Source organism: Crassostrea angulata, chromosome 2, assembly GCF_025612915.1.
Source record: "Crassostrea angulata isolate pt1a10 chromosome 2, ASM2561291v2, whole genome shotgun sequence".
Classification (NCBI taxonomy): Eukaryota; Metazoa; Mollusca; class Bivalvia; order Ostreida; family Ostreidae; genus Magallana; species Magallana angulata.
In genome coordinates this window covers 53,318,681-53,343,138 of record NC_069112.1, presented here as the reverse complement: position 1 = coordinate 53,343,138, position 24,458 = coordinate 53,318,681, and the positions used below count along the sequence as shown (strand labels likewise).

The following is a 24,458-nucleotide window of genomic DNA, read 5'->3' as shown; positions in this document are numbered from 1 at the left end:
AAAAAAAAGCCTCAAATGAAATTGATCGATTCAAAATGATTGAATATGTTGTTGAAGCATCAAGTTGAAAAATGAACTGGAGAATCTTTTTAAACAATGTGTTTTCATTACCATATATTGCCACCCCTCTGCCTAAAGAAATTAATAAAGATAGAGCTATTCTTTTCTAAAGTCCAGGTTCATTATTCCAGTAATTCATAGGTTTTGCACTCAAATTACTGAGTTCTTTCCAGACACAGAAATCTCATTCTGGCCCTCATAAGGTCAGGATTAGCAAATCAATATGTATACTTCATAAGAGTCAGCGGCTACTAAATCAGCCATTTTAATTACAAATTTGCAACCTGTTACTTCAAATAGTATTGTCACTTTAGGCACCACCATTTTGGCTGAAGTGTTTTCTTTCAAATTTGAGTTGCAATAATACCTTTCTTTAAATAAACATTCTAATTACATAACATTTTCATCTTCATACTAAGGTCAATCCAAAAATATGAAAACAATGTCACTCTCCATTATATATTTTTCATGACAGTCATAGCTAACAGATCAATATGTGCACCAACACCTAATTTATCGATATACAAGGTTTTAGCCCCTTTTTGTAAAATATTTTTGTTACCGCCGTTTAAAACAACATGTTTTGTTTCTAAGGTGCACAGTAACGTTAAAAACATGACGTCAAGAGAAAACAGGAACAATTTATAGATATACCCTATCTTCATATAACGCTTAGACTCTTCTAGCTTTCACCTTACAATTTAAAAAGGCACTGTACCATTTAACATCTAGCTAATTTACACACATTCGTTCCAAAATCATAAGTTAGCTCTTCAAAGTTTCCCTTTCCAACCGTGTGTATCTTGGTTAACAATAAGAATAAGCCTGAATGTCAGCTGACATTACTTAAATTTTAACCAAATATTCACAAACATTATACTTTCCTCTGAACTATTTGAATTTCAAAATACAATTAGTACCACCCCCACAAAATGCATTTCAGTTAAACACGAACTTGCAATAATTGTCAACTTGCATTTTGTACCATTGATCATTCCCACAGTTTGAATTAACCTTTAACCAAGATAAAACCACTCTCGCTGCTCCAAAACACCCAGGGACGTCACTGTTTTTAGTCAACTTTAAAGGGAAATATCAGTCTTAATTACTAATGTTCGTTCTTCAAAGAACATATCCCGTCATAATTTGGTAAATAGAATACCATATGACTGTACTTAATTTGAGGTTTCAATATTATATGGGTTTAAGCCCAAATCCTAAAGATAAGCCTTCATCTTTATATTGCTTCATTGTTGACATGACACAAATTTTGCCCGTGCAAAGTGGGGACATTTTTTTGGTATTAGATTCTCTTGTAAATTGTTTGATACTCTTGCTTAATTATGTAATTTCCAAATCAATTTACATTTGGTTGTCCAGTTATGACAAAAGTCTCCCTATTTATGGATTAACCATTGTATGAGGATATCTCATTGTAAATGAAAATATTTATAAGCTTTAAGGTATGACCATTTGTGAACATTTCCCAATAACTGTCCATGTAAATACCGGTACATAAAAGAGAAAACAAGTCATCAGAAATAAAAACAAAGTTTATTTCAACAGTAAATCATGAATATCATAAGAATTGCCTAGTCTGCTAAGAACCTGCATTTCACAAATTGGAAACCACCATTAACAGCATAATTTACATTTATCAAAACCAAATAAGATATTTAAACATTTTCATAGTTTACCCTCCCATCAAGTATACAGGCAAATACTTAAACTTTATAATAGATTCAATAAAGCTTAAAATTTATCACATCAGCACAAGCACCAGTTTTAGGTTCAATTGAACAAATTTAAACCCCGGATCCATATTTAACGGTATACCCAGATTTTCCAGACACTTTCCCACAATTCTTCATATGTTAAACTCTTGACATATAACAATCAAAACAATAACATTTCAAAAACCATCTATAATAACTCTTACAAACAAAAATTAAAATAATAAATAAATGTCCAAAAACAAAACTATACTAAAAAAAACAGCACTACTAATATTTACAACACCTTCAATCCTTCAGTCACCTTAAACATAGGTGAAGCAGTGTTCATATTTTTAAAAAAAATTGTCAAAAATAACATACGTCTTCTCCCCTTAAGCTTTTCAATTCAATTATAATCTCATTTTCATAAAAAGAATACATTATAAACATGTTACAAAAATCCAAAATATTACCCACTGGAACTGGAGTTTTAAAATTTCGACCATTTCCAAAATCATTGTCTCAAACTAAAACAAGCATACTCCACATAGATAGAAAACATTCAACTGTCCAACATATTCTGCATTAACAAACACAAATATTACACTACACATCTATCTTAGTCTATGGAATACAATTCAGCTCAAGCAGACTTTCCAACCTATCCAAAATACATCCATTAACAATCAAACCAATCTTCCCACATCTCACATTCTTTCCTTTAAATAAACCCCATATCAAATGACAATCACAAAACTTCTCAAGACAAAAACAAAATTAAAATGTTAATGTATCTTCATTGGAAGTTAAAGAATCTACAAATTACGACAAAAAAGCTAAATTTTCATTGTGACCAAAAAAGCAAACAATACGACATTTACCACTCTCAACGATTTCATCAAGAAAAACACAAAGTAATGTCCCTTTACAGTAAATAAAAAGAATCTGCAAATTACAACAAAACAGCTAACTTTTCATTGAGACTAAAAAAGCAAACAATAAAACATTTACTTCTCTCAAACGATTTCAACACAAAGTAATGAAGAACCACTCCTTAACCCTTCCATTTCACACAAATAAACTTTCTCAAACAACGGACCACTTCCATTTCACACAAATAAACATTCTCAAACAAGGGACCACTTCCATTACACACAAATAAACTTTCTCAAACAAGGGACCAGTCAAATAACATGAATATGAGTTAAATCTTGAAAATGGCACTAACAGATCACTGTTCATAAGTAAAACTCTAAATTCTAACAAACAAAAATGAAAAAAATCTCCTGAAGCCAATGAAGCCTTACATACACAAACCAAAACTTCAGTTTATTGATTTACAAAATCAATCCAACATGAGATCCCAGAAAAAGTAAATCTCTAAATACAGTAACAAACAAAAAAATATCATCTCAAAATTCAATCTAACATGATTACAGTAAAAAGGTAAGTTCTAGTGTCAACACCATGGAAGAGCTTATATATAATCATTTCAGAACTTATAATTTTAAAGATTACAACTTCATATTTTAGAACAACATTCAAAGGAAACCAACAGCTAAATAATCAACCCTAAATAAACACCTTTTAAAATAAAGCTTACCCCAAACTGCAAAAAAAACCCACCCAATAAAATAAATGAACATCAAACAGATTCAATTTTGAAGAGCTTTTCCTGAGACAGAAATGGAAAAAATACAAAGATCAAAACAAAATACTACAGTGTAATTAGAATCAACTTTAAACATTTCCTTTCAAGGAGAAATTTGTCTTTGAGCAAAATCTCGAAAAGTATCTACAATGACATACATGTTCAAATCAAAACAGGAGAGACTCCTAAATCCATTTTAAAGAAAACAGATTTGACATGTTCATAAAAAAGCATCCCATTCAAACAATAGCCGACCCATCGAAACAATGTTTATTTGAAAAGTAAATTGTCAATGTCCTCAGTAACTACCTCTGCTTCATTATCAATGTCTTTCTCTTCCTTATCCTCACCAAGTAACTCATCCTCTGGTAATTTGTCTTCACCAACAACTGCTACCATCTTATCAACATCTTCAGCTACCATGGCTACGACATCTTCTTCCCTAAAATTAATAACAAAATAAATACAACTTCAATGCAAAAGTTTTCATAGTTGTCATATCTTCCCCTAGAAAAACCAACCAAAAATCATTAAAACAATTATCATATATATATATTCATCTTCATTTTCCATTAATGATGCTGCTTTTGCTTCAAAACTCTAAAAATAAAAAACTAAGTACCAGGTAATACATGCACCACAATCATCACCTAAATATCCTTCAGCAAAACAATAACCATGCATATATCAACTCCTGTAAAAAAACAATCCTTAAAGGTGCTTGGACTTGGACTTCACTGCAGCTAAACAATAAATCCACAGATTGTCAGTTCAGATAAGATTTTCAGACTGCATCTATATATATGAAACTGGTCATAATATTCATGCCAATAAAATCAATGCACGGGCTGAGATTGAAATAAATTCATCTTTTTAACAAAAGGGTGAGCTAACACTTACTGTAGCCATCATAAACACACAGAAGTAGATTTCAAACCCATTACATTAAATATCTCAAACAATAAATAATTTTCATGAGTTCACAAAATTTATATTCGGATATGATTTTGTCATTTCAGAATGGTAAATCTGTGTGTGCTTTACATCCAAACACACAATACTGAACAACTGTACTTATATATCATTCCTGTATAAACTGTAACTTCAATTTTGATGTGAGAAAGAGATCATGCACAATTAGAAATAATGGCTCTGTTTAGTAGCTATATATAGTCGTTTTTCTCAACCAAGCTAGAAAAACAAATCTGAAACTGTTTTCCAAACTCAACAGAAAGGGCCCGGAAGGTTGTTCATAATAAAAATAGCTATTTGTATTTTAGAAATTACTCATCAATCCAACAGTCAAAGACATATGCTATACTGTTAACTTTTTGCATTCAAGTACAGGTTGAACAAAAAATGACCACAAAACTTCAGCTCATATGTAGATGATAAAATGAAGTTGACACAATACACTGTATTTACAGAAATAAACCCAGAATGCCCCGCTGCGAAGGAAAGCATATATTGTAGCCCAGTAAAAAGACTAATGTACTTGCTAGCAAACCAATTAATTGGCAAAAAAGGAAATATGTGAATAACTCAGCATTCATCTGAATCATGAGACTCACCACAGAATAAACACATTTGTAACATAACATTCTTTCAAAATTAACTCTAGAAAACTCTATTACAACAATGATTCTCTTATTCACCATCTATCAAATGAAGTGTTTGCATCATTGACAATAACAACAACAGCAAAAAGAATGCTTCTTTCCATCCAGCTCAGCAATTTACAAATGTTATCACTTACATACACACATAAATGCTAAAGAAATTAGAACCACAACACATTCATAAAACATAAATCAAAATATAACTTATACTTACAGAACTGTAATTACACTCCTCCTCTTCCTTCCCTTCACATGTTTGTTTTCGGCAAAAACTCCACCTGGGAAAATGTCACTCAGCTGCTCCGTTGAGCAGGAAAGCATCTCGTCATTTATCAAAATTGATGTGTTTGACCTAAATTAAAAACAAAGATATGAGTATAACTGACATAAATTCAAAACATTTAACAAGAGACCCAGTGACCACATCGCTCACCTCATTTACAACAGCTATAACTCTGATCAAATCAGCATTACAGAAACAAAATCAATATATCTAGACAATAAGGAACAGATGCCATGATGAATCTTGCATAAATCTTTAAAAATTAGCTAATATTTATCCACATTTCCTTATGGGAAATACCAAGGCCCTATTGTACTTTTCTTTATACATACGCTGGAACAGTACAGCTTATTGCCAAAAATTTAAACTTTTAGTTTTCTTTTCCCATATTTCTTGATACTTTCAGATAAAACTTAACACTTTAAACTGAACAACTTATATATCCATCTGTTACATAATATCAAATTTATAACCCGAAACATTTTGATTTGTGATTTCAGCTTGCCCATACATTACCAAATTACAAAATTTGTACCATTTATCAGCTTCATGGAAAAAAAACATCGTGAAATCCCTCTAGATGTTAAGATAATACTCAACAAACTGTAACTTAAGTTTACACCCCCTGTGGGGTCTGACTTAAGGTCATTCAAATTTTGATACATGACCAAAAATCATAGAATTATTCAAATGCTAACATATGGTAATATTTTGATACATGATCTAAAGTCATAGAATTATTCAAATGCTAAGATACAAAATCATAGACTACCTAATACATAATTGTGCAATCACATACAAGTTAATTTAACTCAATCAATCACTGCAAAACTCTACTCCTTTTCAGCTTTGTATCCCGCCTTCCGGTTTTATAAAAATCTACCACTTTTCAACAAAATACATTCCTTGTTTTGATAGATAGCCATTTTGAAAGTCACTGTTATCAACAATTTTGTCAGGTTTGAATTAAGTACCACACTTTGAATAAAAGGGACACAAATGCTTTTCAAAGTCGACTGAATATCAAGTTTTCAAGCATGTGTTCTACATCGAACCAAAAAGAAGCCACTTCCCATGATTACATCAATTAAAAGACATGTCAATATATTAAACATCACAGACGAAAAAGAATTAAGCTTTGCAATTCCACACGAGCTTTAACAATGGCTGAATATATCTTTCATCTTGACCATAACAATAAACTCAATTTGCAGTTAATTGTAATGGTGCATGATCAAATTTGATATTTCTACAACTTACTCGTCAAAAGAAACACCATCAATGACTCCGGAAAACTCATCTTCAACGTCAATGTTCTACAATACAAGATGATTTAAATATAAAATCTATAAATAAATATCCTAGTAGTTACTACCATTAACAAACAACACATTTAAAACATTGAAAATCTTTCATTCAAGTACATGCAATTTCAATTTAGAACAGGTAGAATTGACCTTTCATAAATTTAAACTTTTCAGTTTAATTGAAATTTAAGAAATCTTTGACCACAGTCTTGGACAAGAACAATTTAGTTTAACGATTATAATTCCAAAACTTATTAATTCACGACAAAATGATTTTCACTTTCAAAGCTACACTCTATGATACCCATTAGAGAAAGAAATTGAAAATAACACACCTAACAGTTTGACCTTGATCTAAATCTTAATAAAGTGCTATTCTGGTCTAAATGCAAAATATGAGAGTAAATAGTATGCGATTTATATAAAACTAAATACTTATTCCATACATAAATCTACAAATACTAAAACCATGCACTTTTAAAACTGTTGAATGATAAGATCAACTCCCATCAAACATTGTCATCTGTCAAATATGACTCGACATCATCAATAAAAATAACCAATATTACCTTAACTTTTGTGCTCGCAGATGAGTTTAATGATCTCCTGCCCTGGTATAAATCCACGTGCACGCAGGAGATCTCAACAACGGAACCACTGAAAATCCTTAAGGATGCCAGCTCTCCCCATAATTTAACGTCCACTGTTGCATTACCGTCAGATAGAGTGACAATCTTTCTTTTTGTTTCATTTGTCTCAATGATGCCCGATACCTTAAACACACCAATAAGAAAAATAAAAATGCACATGCACCAAACATTTGCATTCAATACACCAAACAAAGGTGCTGTGACAAATACCATCAAGGTGACAAATATGATTAAATGCATTTCATTACCCCTATACCAGTTGGAAGAAAACATTTCAGGTAACAAATTTACAAACTAATTCATCAAAATATAAATAACTTTAGTTCAATATGCCGATAAATGACATAATAATTGAAGCCTAAATCAAAAACGAAATTAAAAGAAAAGCACATCTAAATCCATTAAGAAAGCAAAAATTGTGGTAATTTAAGTATTTGCTTTCAAACATCATATCGGCATCGTAAAATCAACGTCCTTGTGTAATACTTCATGTCATATCAATAAGGGGAATAATAAAGCCAATGCACAAATTACCGGTAACCATTAAGTTTGCAGAAAATAGATAGAGCTTTCAAATCCTATCTTTCAACAATTCATATACTAGTAGATACAACAACCTATCCAAACATAAAGGTATTTCTCTATATATGTCTATATCAGCTTCACTCAACAATCAAATCAATACATTAAATTAGGTCTTCAACATCAAGCCCACTATAAGTCATCAGAATATTTCAAGACTCTGGTCGATGCAAAAACCTCAGTGTGGCTATCACTTTTTAGTTTTTACAGAAGACATCAATCACTTCCACAATATGTAAGATTCTAATCTCTCAAAATATCATAACAACTTACATTAGACACTTCTCCTTTCACTGACACCCTCATTTTGTTGTCCAGTGACGCAATCCTCCCCAGCTCATCCACCATTGGTGGATTTGTAAACTTCCTCACAACATTTTCGTCCATGGTAGAGGGTCTCTTAGTGTGCATAACCTGAAATTAACACAAAGAGAATTGTCAAAATCAGTAAAAATATGCTAAAAATATAGCTCCATTGACAACCTCATGTCGTAGATCGGGGGTTCGTTAATATTTATTATTATTAGCATTTCGATCCCGATGTGATTTAATCTATTAGTTTGGTAACGCCTACTTTATACAATAGCCAATAACATTAATGACAGTTGTCTGTTCTCTTTTCCGTATATAAACCCATGTAAGTCCTTATTTGACAAGGGAGACGGCTGGTTTCTCTTGTCTGTCTATTTGAGGTCCCTGTTAAAGTTCAGTTTTAGGGTTGCACAGGGGATTTTAAGTACCTGCTATTGACTTGTGTTCTTATTTCGTTATAATAAATTTATAAAGGGTTGCTAATCTTGGTTTTCATTCACTTTTGAGTTTTGGTTAATTATATCTGGTTTATCTATATTGAGATTAAGTCGTTTTCATACCTTATTTATAATATAGTAAAGTTTAATTCTTAATGTAGATGTCAAATTCAGTCTCAAAACAAAAATAAACACAACGCGAAGTACTGATAAAAACCTATACGGCACTGACCTGCTACACTCAATTAAAAATTCATCTCACATGAAACCACACAAAACCATCAGCCAAGACATAAAATATTGTTACCAATGAAATTCAATCCCAACGTACGAACCTGAACATTTCGGCTACCCATGAATAGAGTGAAATATGATTCCACAATATCATGATTTAACATTGATATTTAATAACATATATGTTTGCTACACAAACAACAACTTTGATTTACTAAAAAATCTGCGACATTCACTCCAAGAACAATTTGGAATCTAAAAAAGATATATCAGCGTGCATTCATGTGCTTAGCTATAAGAAATGCATATAGCTGCACAATTTTAAGAATGTAATCAATACAGCTTCAAACATTAGCTCACAAAACAACACAAACAATTCAACAGGAAGCTCCCATTACCTCTAACATGAAAAAAAAAATGGAATATGAAAGGTTAATTTTGTTCCAAAATTTCACTATCTAAAGCTATTAATCACAGTTCAACATCCCAGAAATTTTTTTTTCAATATAAGACACTAAAATCTCCCTCATGTTTGAAAACAGCATTTTTCATTAACCATTACGATGATGAAAAACACCATAAATTTCCTTTAATTCCTACAATATCCCTGTAAAAATGGCAATATTTATGTTATTTCCTGACCTCCCAAACGAATATACAGAAAGTACCAGTATTTCATACCAAACAGATCAGTAAATTTTTGAAAACCAGTATTGAATAAAAACTAACCACAAAAATGCCTTTCATAACCCTCACATATGACACTCCCATTATGAAATTTGAATTCTAAAAGCAACAATACAATGTCACAATATTAAAATACAACATATACACTATCCATTTTTTAACCAACCAACTTAAAATTTACAATAAAACTTCAATCTTCATGTAAAGGAATAAACCCACACAAAGATATAAAAATTCAAATACACCCCATATTAAGTATACCACATTGAAAGAAAAATCTACTCACCACAGTGTTTTGCCCGATCTTTACTGTACCATCTTGCAGCGTGGCGAACTTCAACAAAATGAAGCTCATCCCTTCCCTAATGGTTTGCAAATGCTTCTCATTTACCACTATTGAAATGACGGTCTTGAACGAAGACGCAGATGACAGGGCAAAACCAGTTCCAAACATCCCACCATTGGCATATCTCCTCACTAACAAATCTTCCATAATGAACAGTGTCAGTGGTGACGGTCCCTACCAAAACAATAAACAATACGAATTATAGTCTAGCTAGCTTATATTGATGATTTTTAATAAAAATAAACATACCTGTGAAAGAAAAACAGTTGAAATTAATCGATAAAAGAAATATATCCAAGATATTTTTATTGAACAATTATCATTCTTCACGCTAACAACTTCACAGGATCAAAAACATAATTTCTTATGCTGAGTTGCAAATAACATTTTGAAACCCAGAGGCCATGTGAGTTCCCAACTCTTCAACCAATACAAACCCACAATAATTTTACCGAGCCCACAGATATTCACAATGAAGTTAGTTTACAATATAAAAATATATCACTGTAGAATAAAAATCATTAAATTCCATTAATTAATTTGAATTAGATTCATTTCATTAAATCTAATTTTATGCATGCATGTGTATTGATATGTACATTTCAGAGAGGAATTGTTTTTCAACAAATTAATAGTTAAAGACAAGTAAATTAAAACATCTCACAAATTTATAACAAGTAAATTAAAACTTCATTTACCGGTAATCAGATAAAACAATGATTTCTAATTATATATTTATACTCATGTAAACCCCACAATCTGCAATCAGTTTAATTAATCTTTATATTCAAAAAAATAAGCCAGCAATGAATAACAATTTATAAACTGAACTGACCTTGACCCAATTTTCAATGAGTCTATGAATTAGAAGCATGTTTTTCATTAAATGTTCTAGCACAAAGTAAATTTGAAAAACAAACTATTTATTTCCACAACTCTATATTAAAAGAAATCTTTACAAATTCAGCTATTCACATAACATATACAAATTTTCTTCATCATTATATGAGTTTTCATCATATTACAGACATGCAATATATTTCCAATAAATTTAAATTAATTTTAAGCTGCTTGTTCCAATTTTATATCAAATTTTGTGCCCACTTTTAAACGATGGTTATGCTGAGTATATATCTATAATAATAGACATTGCAGTAGTTTTTCCAGTCAATTAAGCCAAATTTCAATGAAAAATGTACAACATCTGTTAATAAAACAATTAATTGTCATAAAAACGTATCAAGATTTTTTATTGATAATTCTCATGTTAAAGTCTGCCACTGATGCCGAGACAATAACTGTTGTATTGATATGACTTCGACATCACAAAAATAAAGGTTATAACGTTAAGGCCTATTACAAATAAACTTGTGTGCAATCAATTTTGTTCTCCAACATTTCTGAAGTTTCCATTCTTTTCAAAAATGCAGAGCATGAAAGATGAATAATTAACCCCAATCCTTCGGATGATGAAATCAAACAATTCTGTTTTGTAAACATTACCATGATGCATTTCGGTTTCTTTTTTCATCCGATTAGCTTAAAGAAATAATTTATATTTACTTTGAATATGCATTTCTTAAGGATCTCAAATCTTTCAGCAAAACTTGGAGAAAGTCCATAACTTCTTAAGATAAATGGTTTGTATATAATAATTTTTCATACCGTAATAACAAAAAAGTCAGACTTAGCAAACTCATTTTAAATGGGTTGGTCAAAGCTCTTCAATCCAACCTAGCCTTATAAACAAAATTGAGTGTTTAGGGTAACAACGATGAAAAATTAAGTTAGGTAGTTAGGGATTTTTCATTAATATTATATAATTTTTTCCTGCATGAATCCTAAAAATGTTAGTTTGTGTTATATTTAAAACAGATTTCTTATTAGAAATAACATAAAATTCACAATCAGATAAAAACAGAAATCTACAAATGGTAGGATTAGGACATTTTTGTAGATTAGGTCGGGTTAACCAAAACACACAACTTTCTTCTTTAAGGCCCCATCTTTAATAAATTGGATCAAAGTGAATACGTCATACCTACATCCCATTTCTGAACATCCCAACCATTCTAATTTATAAATTTAGTCTTTAAAAATTTTTTAAAGGGACTTGGACACAATATGAGATCAAAATTTTATTTTCATTTTTACTTATATTAAGTCGTTCACATGCGCATCTTAAATGATTGTCCAAAGTTTGAATGTAAGAAGTCAAATAAGTTATAAGAGGAATACAGGTGTCAAATCATCGTTATGTAAACAAAGCTTGAGTCTTATATTTGTTTACAATAATGTAAAGTAAATTAAAGACATTATCATTTCTCTGACAAAATTCCTTGTGACAACCAAGATAAACTATGAACATTGCTTGTAACTAGTTTGTGGCATCTAAATTTTGATGAAACAATAAGTAATACCCATATCAACAATCCTAGGAATGAAAAATAGTAAAATTTGAACTCAAATGGTGTCCAAATCCCGTCAAAAAGCTTCAGAGAAATCATATATAACCATGCATTCAATAACTTCCATCTGTCGCTCTCTAAAATACAGATTTGCAAAGATTACATTCACTCTATCATATTATCATGACCAAATCTGCCCTAACCAAGAACTCACACCCCTAGCAATCATTCAAGAAAATCATTCTTCTGTTACAACTCACACAAATCTTACCATGAATTAAACTTATCATCTACCAGGTCTGATAAAAAAAAAAAACCCATAAAATTTCTTCAAATGATAAATAAAAAATAAGACTAAACACAAACAAAATACATCATTGATATATCTTGAAAATACAAAAGCGCTAATCCCAGTTCTTTCAAGACCAAAAACAGAAATCTCCAATTTTCATTTAGATGCATTTCGTCCCCATTACCTTGTAAAACAACTTATATTTCAAACGACACCTTATTTAGTTCACATCACCCTTCCATCAAATTTTAACCTTCAGGGAAACACCCAACTATACTTCTCCAACATTACTCTCACACTAAATGCACAAAAAATTATTTATAAAGGCCTTCCCACTATAACAAACTTTCAATTTTTGCATGTCAAAATTTAATTCCACTACCCTAAATAATATTCTGAAGCAAACAACATGTATGAAGTATCAGTACCCATCCACCCAGACCTTCCCTTACACCCATCCAGATTGAACTTTAATACATAAATCAAATCTACTTTAAATTCATTAAAAGCAAATAAAAAATCCACCTAATGAAACAAAAATAACATAACCAAAGTCTATATCCAATATTCATGAATGCACAAAATAAAAAAAATAAAACATTACTGCTAAAAATACTTATCCACCAACCCCTACCTTCATCAATGAAAAGCAAACATACACCACAATGTCAAACACAAATTAAATTAAATTAATTCTTTTTTATAAAAGTTAAAGAAAATAACCTACCTCATCAGTCTTCAGTCGCTTTGAAGATGTAGCCATAACGAAATCCAATGCACAATCCAAGTTTCACTGTGATGCAAGTACTCTCAACAACGGTCAGCGGGGAACTGACCTGTGGGCATCGCCTTATATAGGAATCGACGCGGACGTCGTTGAAAACACCCCCCCAAAAATATCGACAATGGCTACCCGTTGCGGTTTTGTGTTTCTTGCCGTAGTTTCACCTCAAAATATACCGTTAATTAATGAAATAACACATACAAACTATATATCATTACAACCGGAATAAAAATTACTCTTCAAATATAATAAACGGTACAACAAAATGATATACATGAAAAAAAAATCGAGGATATTCTAACAAAAACCTACCCGTTCATCAGTATCTCATCCTCCATTTTCAAACCATTTCTTTGAAAGACGCATTAATGGTCAAGTTCAAACACTTCCAAGATCATGGTACATCCGAAAGAAATATGGTAAACATGAATATTTGTTGAAATTCGACGATAACAGAATATTTTGAACACAAAATCCAAGATGTAACAAACACAAAGACAAAACCAAATATGTAGCATATATGTTTTGCACCACAACATACCGAGTCTGAATACAATTTCCTCAATCCATGAACATTTCAGAATATTTGTAAAACCGCGTTTTCAAACTCATACCGGAAATTACGACGTGTTCTATAAAAAGAACGGAATACACAAACAGGTAACGTAATCCAGGTTAACTTTGATTTGAATCATCACCTTGCTTTCAACACACAGAAAAAATGGCATTGAAATACAAGATATTACATAAAAATAACGTATTTATATCATGCATATCAAAAATCAATGCCGATAGATCAATAAATATCCGCACGACCCCCCCCCCCCCCCTTTACGTCTGCGAGAATACTCCGCCAGGTAGCGCAGTCGGCAAATATTCCCATGTTTTCACGGGGTCGCACAAAATTGGACTCGTCATCTACATTTTATAAACTTTGCAAAGATATAAGGACAAAAATGTAATGAATCAATCTATAAATGATTTGGATTATAAAATTCACCCTCAGTAGTAACATTCCCGCAAAAATATAATAAAACAGTAAATCATCACCCTTAAACTGTTAAATTTCCACCCCTAATCCAACAGAGTGGCTAATAATAGCTTTCATTACCCACTCATCAGTTCAACTCAAAAGGAAATTAAAAAGTTAATAACAAATGCTGGGAAAACAATAACATTAATCATCAAAGATTCCCAACAATTAAAAAAAACCTCTGCAAAATTCCTAATAAAATTAAAACAACATTATCCTTAAAACTGGAAGTTTGAATGAAACATTTTATTTGTCTATCTATCATGTACATATAGATCAAACTGCCGCCCCTCTGAACCATAAAATCACTATTAACACTATGTAATGATTAATAAAATCACGAGCTAGAATTTACACTTAATATCTTCTTGTTCGTAATTAAGGAACACCTTGGACGCTTCTGAATATTTCTGTATTACTTACGATAGTTAAAAGTTAGTAATTTTAATTTCTATCTTTATCGAGTTCCCATTGCCATTGAAATATCGGCCGGGATATTCCTGCTTTGTATGTCTAGACATGGTTATGATCGCTTGTGTATATCTTATAAACTTCTATTGTCTGTTCATCTTGAGAAAAACCCTGGAACTAACACAGAATACACAAGATATACACAAGACATGTCTCATATGCCCAGGTGTACATCAAAATCCCTAAAGGTGTTGAAACTCTTAGAATACATGATACCATAGGTTCATTAATTAAAGATGTGATTCAAAACTAATTATCAATTCTCAAAATATCACATTATCACCTTGGGATTTGAAAATTTACGTTTACAAATCAAAAATCAAAATAACTCAAATAGTCTTATTCAAAATTTGCAGCAACGTTTTGCTGATTTGAGAGCAACTTAGGTAAACTTATGTTCGGACAATCGTAAAAATTAAAGATACAAATTTTACGATAAAGTCATAATCAAAAGTAGATTTTACAAATCGTGGGCACTCAATTCTTGAAAATAAAAAAAAATAAAGTGAAAAGATCAAAACTTTCGGGCGATGGTTAATAGATTTAGAATATAATAAATCGGGTCAACGAATATCCAAATTAAACTTAGGTACGATCGATCGTGAAACTTTTAACAGTGATTAGCTGTGTAAAACAAAATCGAATTAGAGCATTTTAGTACGCTTAAGACTCACAGGTGCTTGAGGACAGAATCGACATCGACCCCCCCCCCCCCCGCCCCAATATATAGACCCCCGGGACTCAATTTCTCTTTTTTATTAAATTATCCTTTTATCACATATTTCTAAACTAATTTATTCATCCATTGCCCAAAATAATATAAAACAAACATTTTTGAAAAAAATCAGTCCCTCTGTACATATACTTGTATTATATGTAGAGGTTCTGATTTCTAAGAAAAATATTTGTTTTAAGTAATTTGGAGCAATGAATGTATAAATCAGATTAAAAAATGTCATAAAAGGATAATTTAATGTAAAAAATAATAATAAAGTCCCGGGGGTCTATAATCTTGGGTAATGGACGGGGGGGGGGGGGGGTCGATCCTGTCATCAAGCACCTGTGTTAAGGATAATATCCCAAGTATAAGTTAATTGAGATACCATCGCCAATTAATTTCAACACTAATATTGTGTGCCCATTTTGGGACACTCGTGAAAATAATCAAAACTTGGATACTAACTGCTATAACGCGTTCAAAAAGAGCAACGATAATTCAAATCAGAGCAATCCAAATTTGATGCGAACGTGAAAATTAAAAGTTAATGTAAGGACAATTCCAACTTGAAACGCGTTAGAAAGATATCTGGTGCGCTTGTGAAAAGAAATGGAGCTCTCCAAAGTAAAAATTGGGGCACTCATGCATGGGTAACTTTGGCTTTGGCAAACTAATGCACTAACCCCTTATTTAATGCGTTCTGAGTGAATTCAATACCTTAATACAAAGCTCGCTCTTTCAAAGAGAGTCGCCTTCTCAATTTGCATATATCTAATGAATAATCACACTTTGAATCTAATCTTAAAATATGGGAGCAGCTCTACAACGGTGTATACTCGTACATACAGGCTGACTAAAATCAATTTTGAAATGAAATCAAAACTTAAATAAATATTGCTTAAAAACATTATAAAAAAATAGAATTTATGTAATTAAAATCTATGTGTGTATTCATATATATATATATATATATATATATATATTCAATTGCTTATCATTTCCACATTCACGGTCAAGATTCCCACGGAGTCTTGCAGGTGTCAGGTGCAAGTTATGTAATTACACCCATCACCCAGACGCCCTTTGGACTATTACGTAACCTCAAATTCCTACCCACTGTATACCAACAGCCAATCAAAATAAAAGACATAATCACGTGCTTAAACTCAGACAAAGAATAACCAGTAAAAGCCTTACAAGTAATAGCTTTCCAAAACACATGCATCAATAAAAATAAAAATCAATGGAAGCATGCATGTATCAATTGGGATATTACATAATAAATGAATTTAAATTTTCGACGCTAATCATAAATTTATAGATGAACCGTGCATATCTCAAAAAAAATCTTCAGTCGTCCCTTTCGATCTAAGTACATGCATGTACATGTATATCATATGACTGTAATTAAATTATTCATAATTTCAAATAATTTTGAAATGAACATGTACCAATATCACATAACAGTATATAAGCTTGACAATTGAAGATACTCAGTCAAATTTTAAAATTGTTCCTGTTATATATGAATGCAAAAACTATGGCATTTTACATAGACTCTCTTTTTTTCTTTTACATTACTCTCTCATGCCTGGAAACATGGGTTTCTGGATGCTAGACATTATGCAAACCTTCCCTACCTAAACCAAAACGGCAAAACGCTCAATAATGCACTGCACTCTGAAGTTAAAATAGATGTAAAATAGATAGTGATCAGATAAATGTTTATAAAATACAGTTGTATACACACGAAAAACGTTCAAAAAGTTCTGGTTTATTGACAAATAATGATGTTTGCACATATCGATTTTCAAAAAATGGACCACAACTCTCCAAATTGCTAAATCCGCATCTGTAAGTGTTTACTGAAAAAATAGGTGATGGAAGAAGCGCCCCATCCCTAGGTTACGTGTCTGTGATTATAACACAGGATTTCTCATGATTCCAATTTGGACTCGTCCACTCATCGGCGCGCAAAAATTACGAATGGGACAAATTATGGCGCGAAGTCCTGCTTCCGCGCAATGACTGATGGTTTAAATGAGCTCATCCATCAGCATAGATCCATAGGGAATGGGAAAAATAACTCTTTGACATTTGTTTTGTAACAACTCCTGAATATTATGTTTTAGAAGATAACTATCGAATATTAACTTTATTTTGGACTTCATCATTAAACTTCAACATCTCTTTTGTAACAGATGAACATTTCAGTAGTGATAAACACTTTTTGGACTCTACGTGTGATTTCAATAAGACAGAGTCCCATGTCTTAAGGTATCCGGCTGCTAATCTCTTTAAAAAAAACCTTGTACAATCATCAGTTTTTCATATCTTGGACATCAAATACCCACTGAGTTTATTTAAGAACTTAATATCTGTGTACCTTTCACTCAGCTTCCAAACGTCATCACCAATCAATTCATACTCATTGATCAGATTCTTATATATAGTTATGTACAATTGTCAAATCGGCAGTAGGGAATAAGGCGGCCAGCCTCGACCACGTCCGACCCACACAGAGTATTGAGTCCGGAGGCCAATACTGGTTATATCCAACTCGTTTGTAACAACTCTGTCGGCTGAATTGTTATAAAGTTATATTCGTTCAGTCTCGTCCAATAAATGTGGAATCCTCATCAATTACATATATATATATATATATATATATATATATATATATATATATATATATATATCTTTATGACAGTTACAGAAAACACGTGTGTTTGTTTTGAATTAAGTGAACGTGTCGATATTACATATTGATTCATTTGGCTGTTTACGGGTGAATAGGGTGAATTATTCCGTGCTACGCATGACTTGTATACATATAAAGCACAATTTGGTTTTTTTAAAAAGTTATTGGAAGTTCGATCGATTCCTCTTTACAACAGGCTATCCCCACCCACCCCTCCCAAATGATAACATTAAATTTCTGTCAGTTTTTCGTTTCTACATGATTTTTTCTTCTCTTGAAGAATGACTATGCTTGTACTTGTTTATGAAAGTAAAGAGACTGAGAGCCGTTTCCTTTATAATCATATCATACATGTATTTTGATTATTAAAGTCTGTTGCATTCGCACATGCGAGCTTATCCTATAAATTATGTGTTTGTGTTTTATTTTATAAATAATTAAAGCTATACACGCTATAATTTACGTCAATTTTGAATGACAGTAATAACGCATGTGTTTGTCTACTTATAAAAGTTATCCATAATCTGTAAATTACAATGGTGAATTCCATCTCGTTACAAAGATATAGATTAATAATTGTTTATTTTCCTCCTTTTCATGAATATTGATGAAGGAAGAGAGAAACCGACCTCATTGCGCATGTCCGCGGACAACTAGGTGGTCGTTATTGTTTGCCTAATTAAATATCCAACTTCTTTTTAATATGCTTAACAGTTGTTTATCTGAAATACATACAAGTATAATGAGTAAAATACGTTTGTCATTCACGATACCCTTACTTCTCCATTAACAGTCATAGGATCTATATATAGTACATAGGGGAAACACACAGGTCTACGTCATTTTTTTAAAGGAAGTATTTATATCTACTCACAGGCTTGTATTTTTTTCTTTTGTTTGTACTCGTTTATCGGACAAATTTATGCTTTACTGGAAATATCCATTCCTTTGTGAACCTATCACAATTATGAAGATGTTGACCTTTCACCAGTTTTGGTATGATAGACTAAATTTAGCTGTCGATATCACGTGATAAATTGATATTCACGAGGAGGCATTACTTTCCTGGCAGGAAAATAAATATTTTTAATTGTTTAATATTTGATATATTTGTTACGTGATCGAATTGAGCATTATAATTAACGGCATAAAGGTTACTTTCATTAGTAATTAAACACATACATTCCTCCATTATTCAAAATTGACGAAAATTATAGAATGTATAGCTTTAATCTTCGATTGAACTGGTGAATAAGAACATAACTCTGGAACTGTATACTGGCGGACAATCGGTAATGCTTGTTTTACCATATGGTCTACAGCGCGCATACGACTCATACTTTGTATGAGTTTCCGCCAACATTCCCTCACCCTATTCGTACTGCACACCGCGGATGCAGTTCCAGACGAATTACCAAGCACCGTGAAAAAAAAAGCGGACACAGATTTCACCACAAAAATATCACTAACCATATCGGTCGGATCGTTGTCAAATCCAATAAATTAGATTTGACCACGCCCCGATCGCAATCATCACCTCATATATTCAAAGAATGATATCTTATTACTCATATTCATTTTATTTTTAAAATAAATAAATATCAAAAAAAATTTACAACCACTTTTTCCTTTCATGTACCACTTGATATGAATTACAACGCAGAGCAACCAATACCGATTTCTCCGATTGCATATAAGACACGCCCATTTCATGTCGCTCATCTTTTATGAAATCATTCGGCTATAGGCTTCAAAATTACCTCTTAATGCTATCAATGACAACATCAGAAGAAAAGAAAAATAATTTCAAATCAAAATATATCTCTATACATCACTAACATTCAATAGATTTACAAAATTAAGACACAAATGAGTTTCAAACTAAACCTATTTCAGCTCAAATTTACTCAGAGAAAATCGTCCTTAAACATAATGTCATCTGCATTTATTAATCTTCATTTTTTGCATAAAGTTGATACATGCACCTCATATTGATTACGACGATAAATGGCTTATAAAGAAATCGTTTTGAACGTTCAAACACATAAAGCAATAACAAAAACTAAATCGCAAAAAAGATCAAAGGTAGAAGTATGGGTCTCAAATGATGTAAACCCCCAGAACAAATCAATAGACAGAAATCAACAAACCAAAATCAACAACTTTTGAACCATGAAATTAATCTGTTTATAAACTTCCACACCTCAAAACAGAAACTTGTTTCTGTATTGCTGATTTTGAAATGGGTTTTCAGTTAATAATATAGAATTACCTCACGCTGCTATATTAAAGCTACCCCTGCTCCTCATAGAACATGTCATCATAACCAATTAATATTAATCAGTTTGATAACATATTGGCGCTTCCGATTTGTCGAAAAATTTCTTTCATCCCTGTATCAATAAAATTTCTACCAGTCATCTACTTTTCTCAACTGTTCTGATTTAACACTATTTATAGAACGGGAATATTCCAAATAAACATGGTCAACAAAATGTAAAATTGTACCTATTTATTTGTCAGCAAACAAAATACAACATTATAAAGATGAAAAATTGAAAGTTATACCTTTAAAATGAACAAAACACATTATCCAATTTAGTAAAATAATACTTAGGCGTCTCTTCACGATTTCGTCTGCTCGAAACCAACGATCAACATTTACGTCGAAGCTCGCTGTTCATATAAACCCATACGCTTTCACTCCAATCACAGAAACACTGCTGTGCAAATTTGGTAACGGTTATTTTCAACTTAACGCAGGCACTTGATCGGTCATAAGAATAAGCATCGCAAAACAAACCTATGAGTAATGCATCACCTCGCTCTGCGTATTCCCAGCTTCAGATATATCACTTATCGATATGTACCTCACTCGCTATCAACAAAATTTGCAAAACTCGCACATACATACTATCCTTTGTTGACAGATAAACTATTTTCGTCCACGATCGCGCCTCCTTACACGGTATGCAGAGTTGCATATTCCAACAATCTTACTCTAAAAAAGCCAGTTTTAACGAATCTTGCCACACAAATAATAAATTCAAAAATAATCGCATGTATATCCCTTTTGTGTTTAATTCAGCCGGTTCCGATTTCAACTTTTCCTATGTCTTTCATCTACAAAATTCAGCTCAATACCTCTGCATCAGTTGAAGGCGCATCCATTTTGAATATCTTTGCTGCTCTTGAATTCATGTGCGCCACTTCATTTAAGCAAGAAACATCTTTGATCAATGAAATATAACATTTTAATTTTGAAAAAAATGATTCATTAAATGGTAAAAATGAATATAATAATTCTTCTAATGATCATCGTATCGAAGGAAGAATTAACCGAAAAACCTCATCAACGCGAAACCTTAAATCTCTTTTGACGTCACGATCTGCATTCCATTCGATACATCTCAGGGAACGTATCACAACTTTAAAAGAAAATCATATTGAAACAGTACTAACACCGCTTATTTCCATCAGATAGATGCTGACGCTAATGCTTTTATTCACATCAATAATCAATATCGATTAATAGACTGATTTAAAGCTTCGCTTCAAGTTAAAAAAAACTTTAATTCATAAATCAGTCGTTGGAGACTCTCCCAGCTAATGTAAAAAAATTATGAAGAAATTTTAAAACACTTGGCACAGGTGAAAGATCAACAAGATTTTCAAATATTTACGTAAAATTGTCAACGAATATATCATGCTTGCGATACCGACGAGTATACCCCAATTAAATTATATCTAAATTGCTATTAATACTAGTATGTAAAAATGCACCTTAATTTATTGATTTCATGACATGTTTTAACAATATCTTTAAAATAAGAAAATTCTATGTCAAGCCCAAGCAAGAGCCTCAAAAAATATGACAAAAAAAGAATATCTATTAAAAATATTTATGACTTATTTTCATCAATCACCTGCCCGGCTGCGATATAATTCGAAAAATTGCAATGTAAGGATAATACCGGTATCCACACGTGATAACAATGCACATTTGACGTCACAAAAATGCAACAAATATAATGTTTAACATTGTTGGCAGTATATGTCATTCAGATTTTAAGAAAAACTCCCGGACAAGATATTAAATGGTTGATCTACAAAATATCGTTTTCAAGCCGTATTTCTCTACATTGATGCGCATTTTAACGACCCAGCTCCGGCGGAAGACCTACTCGTTGCTTTGCAACGAGCTCGTCTCTAGTATTAATTTTATATTTCCTAGGCCACTGATCTTTTCGTCTACGATATGAGACAGATGAAGGGGGTGAGAACACCTAACGCACAACATCTGGTCAGCCATATGCTTCAGTTCAACTATCCTCCTGCCGTCCCTTCATGAAATATCACTGTGTTCTGCCCCTGTCTCCACGAGCGCGATGTTCGCATCGTAATAAACATCATGGCCAGCTGTTTGTGATTAATTTTAGCAATCGTCTGCTCCGCGTGAATACAAGTGCTCTGTTCCTCTGCCTTTACTCAGGTCATAATTAACTTTATTGAAATATTTTAAACGGTTTGATCTGCTTGCTGTACCCTTTTTAACAAATTCCCCTTTCACTCTTGGCTGGTCAGAAGTTGAACACTTTTCGATTGATATTTGTTGACGTCTGCCATTCTTTCTTAACTCGATCATGCGCGCGACGTTTTTCAGAAACTGTTACTGTAAACACGTCTTGTTTTAGACGTCACATGAATCGGTCACGTGACGCCTTGCAATCGCTTTCTTAAAAGTTGTTTCAAATAAAAAAAAATGGTTAAACACAGATTTCTTAAAGTCTGTGTATACCTTAAATCATTAAGTTCTTTAGGGGGACCAGACTGAGCCCAGTCCCCCACCTCTAGATCCGTGCATGATATGCAGTACGTTGATTACATTACATACTGATAGTTAGTTAGTGTGTTTGCATATGACTATCGTTTTACTGTTTCAATGCATTTATAGGAATAAAAGAAAACGCCTATATTATCAAATAATTTTTGTAGTTTTACCTAATACTGATTCGATATACCCGGAATTGATGGCGCGCAATATATTTCTATTCCTCTATATATGTGTAGGGTTTGTAATGGTGATTATATTTTGTCTGCTTGAATGATTATAATTGTGCTTCAAACAAGATTAAAAAAAAAAAAAATTACAACCACCATTTATATGTTTTGCAACACGAGATACAAAAGGAGCTATATGGCACTGTCTTTTAATGATAAACCATAGCGCGTTATTAAATAGGAATTTCTTCACTTAATTTTGCTTATGACAAAATTAATGTAGTCCCTAGAACTGCCATAACTCAACTATAAACATATCAATTATAGACTTACGTCAACCCAGTAGTAGACGTAAACTTACGACTGTTTTTTTGACGTAACGTCACACGTACGACATTTTGTGAATAAGCAAAATCTTACGCAATAATCTTTTGTCTACGATTAAACGTACGATTTTTTATGAATAGATCCCTTTGTCCCCTAATTTGAAGGACCAGCCTCATTTTTCTTGATATCAAATGAAAGGTCACTAAATTTCAACACATTGTATCCAACAAGTGTTTAGAAATTCGATTCCGTTTATATACGATATATGCCAAAGAACGTTTAGGGGCCGATCCTATATTTCGTTTTAGGGACCGTTTTACGAAATTTTGAAGATTGGATATTATTTAAAAAATTATTTTGAGTTGTTTTTTTTCTTCTATGCTGAATTTCAAAATATTCGTATTTCCTGAGATATGGTTGATCAAAATTTTGGACTTTTGGTCCCTAAAAATCCCTATTACATAACAAATGACAACATCATTACATTGTTTTGATACGTAACTCTAAGATAAACAAACCTGCTTCTATAACCTTTCATTAAATATCCCTCAGTAAAGAGCTACAGCTGAAAGACTTTATAGCCCTTTGGTCCCCTAGTTTGAGGTGCCAGTCCCTTTTTCTTGATATCAATAAAGGTCATTTGTTTAGAAATTCGTTTCTGTTGATGATATATTTGGGAAAGATCTTTTTAGGGGTCGATCTCCTTAAATGGGTCATTTAACGACATTTTGAAGATTGCGAATTATCTAGAGCATCGTTTTAAGCAAATTTTCTTCTAAACTGCATTTCAAAAACGTTGTCCATTCTGAGATAAGGTGATCAAAATGCTAAACTTTTGGC

General features: G+C 32.0%; 1 protein-coding gene across 1 annotated transcript; it reads right to left on the bottom strand.

Moving 5' to 3' along the window:
* Window positions 1-1,633: 1,633 nt before the first annotated feature.
* On the bottom strand, window positions 1,634-14,130 carry LOC128170538 (uncharacterized). Its single transcript, XM_052836321.1, has 7 exons — window positions 13,311-14,130; window positions 9,824-10,057; window positions 8,141-8,281; window positions 7,205-7,408; window positions 6,589-6,644; window positions 5,260-5,397; window positions 1,634-3,868 (listed from the first exon to the last, which is right to left on the bottom strand). Exons 1-7 carry the CDS (start codon window positions 13,344-13,346, stop codon window positions 3,697-3,699), a joined length of 981 nt encoding a protein of 326 aa, XP_052692281.1. The 5' UTR covers window positions 13,347-14,130; the 3' UTR covers window positions 1,634-3,696.
* Window positions 14,131-24,458: the final 10,328 nt, after the last annotated feature.